General features: G+C 32.4%; 1 protein-coding gene across 1 annotated transcript; it reads left to right on the plus strand.

The window, feature by feature from the left end:
• Positions 1-259: 259 nt before the first annotated feature.
• On the plus strand, positions 260-3,050 carry LOC146530807 (UDP-glucosyltransferase 2-like). Its single transcript, XM_085199439.1, has 4 exons — positions 260-1,720; positions 1,815-2,037; positions 2,128-2,347; positions 2,689-3,050. Exons 1-4 carry the CDS (start codon positions 899-901, stop codon positions 2,963-2,965), a joined length of 1,542 nt encoding a protein of 513 aa, XP_085055565.1. The 5' UTR covers positions 260-898; the 3' UTR covers positions 2,966-3,050.
• The last annotated feature ends 1,943 nt before the right edge of the window (positions 3,051-4,993 follow it).

Here is a 4,993-nt window from a genome sequence, read left to right on the forward strand (position 1 = left end):
TTGACGAAATTGAGTTGAGGCCATTGCTCTATGACATATGAAAAGTTAAAAGCCAATATTTTCTACATTTGCTTTTTTTTCTATTTATTAATATAAGTGCACAGACAACCATCTCTTCGAGATCCATTTTATCAAATGTAAAAAATTTCGTCACTGTCATCGCAAGTGCGCGCAGTGGCGAAAAGTATGGTGACATGTCAGTGACAAAAAGTTTATTGTCACCGTGACAAAAGTCACCAGTGCGCGCTAAGGGTAACACTTAAAAGAGTAATCTTTTTCTGCCTTGACATATGTCATTTTCGCAGAAAATGACAAAGAAAATATTCTTGTTATGGGAACAATCTTATTATTAAAAGTAATAAGCGAAACAGCGAACAATGATTTGTAAAATATTGTAATAACAATAATTAATTAAGATAATTGACAACTATAGTGACCCAACTTGAACTTAAATAACGAAGAAGCAGGAACTCCGTTCGTGTTATACGAGTTTTAAATATTATATCTATCTTTGGTTCTGTAGTATTAAGTGGGAAAAGAAAAGAAAACATATCCCTTCTGTTAATACAGTGATCGACACCAAAGCGAAGAAATAAGTGTAAAAATATATAATTTCCTCGAGTGAGAAACGAACCCAAAGCCTGCCGTGTTTACAGTCCTACATTTGTACCACTGTGCCATGATATATTTAAAATATATAATACCATAACCACTATGTTATATATCTTGTGAACAATGTTTTAGCTATAAAAATAATGTGGATGTAAGTAAGAGTTTCTTACTGATCACAGGAGTACCCTAACAAAAATGTTTTTATAAGATAACAAACAATACTATAATTGGAGTATTAAACGTATTAAATCTCATATTGTATTGGTATCCTCAGAAAATAGTCACGATGTATAGAAAAATATTAATATTCCTTGCTATTTATTTTGTTAATTGTGAATCAAAAAGAATTTTAGCCATATATCCAACTCCATCTGTAAGTCATCAAGTAGTATTTCGACCTCTTATGATTGAATTGGCAAAGCGTGGTCATGAAGTTACAGTAATTACACCAGATCCGGCTTTTCCTAAGGGTCAAGCTCCGCCAAATCTTATAGAAATAGACCTTCATGATCTATCTTATGGTTTTTGGAAGATATTTATGGAAAATAGAGCAGGAAGGACAGACAATATCATAGAACATATACAAGCAACTTATGAAGCATTTGGAGAACTTTTTGAAGAGCAAATGAAATCTCCTGAAGTTCAAGCCCTCCTTGGTAACACCAGCATCAAATTTGATCTATTATTTACAGAGTCTATATTTAGACCTTCATTAGGTTTTTCACATGCATATAAGGTTCCAGTGATTGAATTTAGTTCCTTTGGGGGACAACATGGAGGTTATGAAAATATTGGGGCGGTCACACATCCGCTTTTATATCCTATTTCAGCACAGCAAAGAGTTCACAATTTAACTTTTTTGGAAAGAGTATCAGAACTGTTTAAGAAGTTCTATATTGATTACCAGTATTATAAATTAGAGGAATCAGAAACTAAAATGTTGAGAAGAGTATTTGGATCAAATATGCCAGATTTAAATGAATTAAGAAGAAATGTGAAAATGCTATTTTTAAATGTACATCCACTTTGGGATTTAAATCGGCCTACGCCTCCAAGCGTTGTATATTTAGGTGGACTGCATAAAAAACCACAAGCAGAATTACCCCAAGTAAGTTACATAAGTGAAAAGTTTATGTAATTTAAACACTATTTTTTATTTTTTCCACGTATATAATTACACTTATTATTTATATTTATTTCAGGATATAAAATCTTATCTAGATACATCTAAAAATGGTGTCATCTATGTAAGTTTCGGTACAAATATGAGACCGTCGTTGTTTCCTAAGGACAAGTTAAAAGTATTCACAAAAGTATTTTCTGAGTTACCATATGATATTTTATGGAAATGGGACGTATTAGATTATCCAGATTGTCCAAAAAACGTCAAAATATCAACTTGGTTCCCGCAATCTGATTTACTTAGTAAGTATTCGTTATTAAATCTTATATCTTTAGAATCAAAAATACTATAAAGTTGAAAATAAAATGTTATATCTCTTTGTGTTTGTACAGGGCATCCAAAAATTAAGCTATTCATAACTCAAGCTGGCTTGCAGTCAACTGACGAAGCTATAACAGCTGGTGTACCACTAATCGGTTTGCCTATGCTGTGGGACCAATGGTTCAATGTAGAACTTTACGAGATTCATGATATAGGAATAAAAATTAATTTCGAAACACTTACAGAAGACAAGCTAAAGAATGCCGTTTATAATATCCTTGGAGATCAAAGGTATATTTTTTAATCTGTTATATATTTTTTTCACTTTAACGCTGTATCCTGCTCTGCTTACAGCAGGGTAAACAGGGAGTAAGCAAAGGGAACCTAGAATTAAGAAACTTCATTCACCATTTTCCGCCGAATTAACAAAGCATTGCGTGGTGAGTGGCAGAACTCAACGCTGCACTTTGCCTCGACACCAGGGCGAAGAAAATGGAAATATGAAATACCATTTCCTCGAATGGCAATCGAACCCCAAAACCTATCACATTTACAATCCCACTTTGTGCCCCTGCGCTACAATTGGCCTCAATAGCCCCAAATATATAATAATATGTATTATATAATTTTAGATATAAGAACAATATAAAAAAACTAAGAAACATAATAAGTGATCAAATTCAATCACCAATGGAACGAGCAGTGTGGTGGACAGAACACGTGCTGCGTACAGGCGGCGACCACTTGAGAACTCCAGCAGCTAATATGCCATTAACCGAATATTATCAACTTGACATAATTTTACTATGCGCAGGAGTCGCCTTCTTTTCTTCTATGCTATTAGTATTAATAATACGTTACATATATTCAAAAATTGGCAGAATTCATATAAAAATAAAAACAAAATAAGATTGTTAGTTAAGTAGTAATTAAGTAAATGTATTATCGAGTAAATTTAAGTCATTTCCCAACTAAGCAAATATATTAATAAATTTCTGCAGTCAAAAATTTGTTTATTCTTGATATACTTCTTATCGGATTTTTAAATAATTTAATATTTAAAGACGCGGATTAAAATCCACAATCATCAAAAAGAACCTAATTTCAGTTAATAATACTTTAGGAATTTGTATCTAACAAGCTCAAGAGAAACTGTTTCAACACGGCATGGCACATGGTTCCTCTATCGACACTTGCGGCCATGTCTATCTAACATTATACATTTGGGGGTCGGGGTCACCAAAAGTGATGTCAGCGGAATGATAAATCCAAAACATATGAAATCTGATTTATCTTCATAAGTTGCTATGAGTCTCATATAGAAGGGCAATACAAAAGACAGAAAGAGTATTTTTTAACATCTATTGTAAAAATAAAAAAATATAATATAAAATTGTCTTTCCACATTTTCTTATTAGTTTTATGCAGTCGGGGTTTTTGTTTATTAAAATATTTTTTTATTTTTTTTTAGCAACAGCAACAGCACTTATAAGCAACAGCTTAGAAGTAGATTTTTATTTTAGTTCAAAAAAATTATATATATTAATCTGTATAACAAAACATTTGATTTCACGAAGGAGAACAATAAAACCTCAAAATTAAATTTTAATTTATGAGAACACAATAGGATTACGATAAAACAACGTCTTACTGCTAACTAAATTGCGAGAGCTGCGATGGCGTGCTCAACCAACCGCCTTTACGACGCCAAGTTAACTTACCTGAAAACCTATTTGCATTGCAACAAGCATAATCAGCTTGCCGATTTAAAATTCATTTTAAATCTTAAATTTTAAATCTTTGTCTTTTTCAATTTAACGTAAGTTACTGTAAAGCGATTTATTTTATTGTAGTGAATTTAAAGGCTACCACTAAAAGATTTTTTCTGATGTTAATCAAAGTATTTTAAGTAAAGTGGTATCTGAGGTACGTTAGGCTACCAACAGATGCAAGATACAACAGTAGAAATCTAAGTCCGACTGTAAAACATGTTGCCAAAAACGTTTCATCACGATAATGACCCAGAGAAAAAAAAATTACCGCCCCGACTGACCATCATAGTCACCAGATTCAAACCCCATTGAACATCTGTAAAATGGCCCAAATTGGAACCCATTTTGGAACTAAAATCATAAATTTCAATAATATTTTCACAATGTTTGTAATCTCTGGAAGTCTTTATCTTTATTGATTTCTTTTTAATTAAATACAAAAGTACGATCTTGATTTAACACAAAAAATAACAAAACGAAATCCATATAAGGACAAATAATGTATGCAAAAGCGGTCTTATTGCTTCAAGCAATCTCTAACAGACAACCTTTGATAAATAATGGACTAGTTGTAAAGAAGAAAAAGGGATTCTAATTATTTGCGCTTCTATTGCTATTTTCTAATTTAAATGTACTGTCTCAGTTTTGTCGCTGTAAACACACAAAGGGTGACTGTAAATGCCACAGGTTATGGGTTCGATTGCCATTCGAGGGAAGCAAATATTTAATATTTTAATTTCTTCGCTCTAGCGTAGAGGCTAAGTGCGGCTTTGAGTTTTGCAACTTAACGCCGCACTTAGGAAAATGGGGAAGGGAGTGTCTTGACACTAGGCTCTCTGCCTACCTACCTGTAAAAAAAATTAAAAAGGAAACAAATATAACTGCTGTACATATTCGTAAACGTGTCATCCTTTGATGATGGATTCAAATCTCATATTAGGCGCTGTGGACTAATAAATTTTAAAGATTTTTTTTTAATTTTGTATCATAGCACTCTATACTTAGCGTACAAAATATTATAAGAAGCCTAGTACTGTTTTAATCGTTTAAATTGTTTGAAGGAGACTGCTTAAATTTTGATACTTGGGGCGTCCTTGCAATATGAGCCTAGTAATTAGTATCATATATAACTGATATTGGCTGGGTTTTAAAGCAATTCCTCGTA

Source organism: Heliconius melpomene, chromosome 16, assembly GCF_056956725.1.
Source record: "Heliconius melpomene rosina isolate 202511_hmr_F chromosome 16, ASM5695672v1, whole genome shotgun sequence".
Lineage (NCBI taxonomy): Eukaryota > Metazoa > Arthropoda > Insecta > Lepidoptera > Nymphalidae > Heliconius > Heliconius melpomene.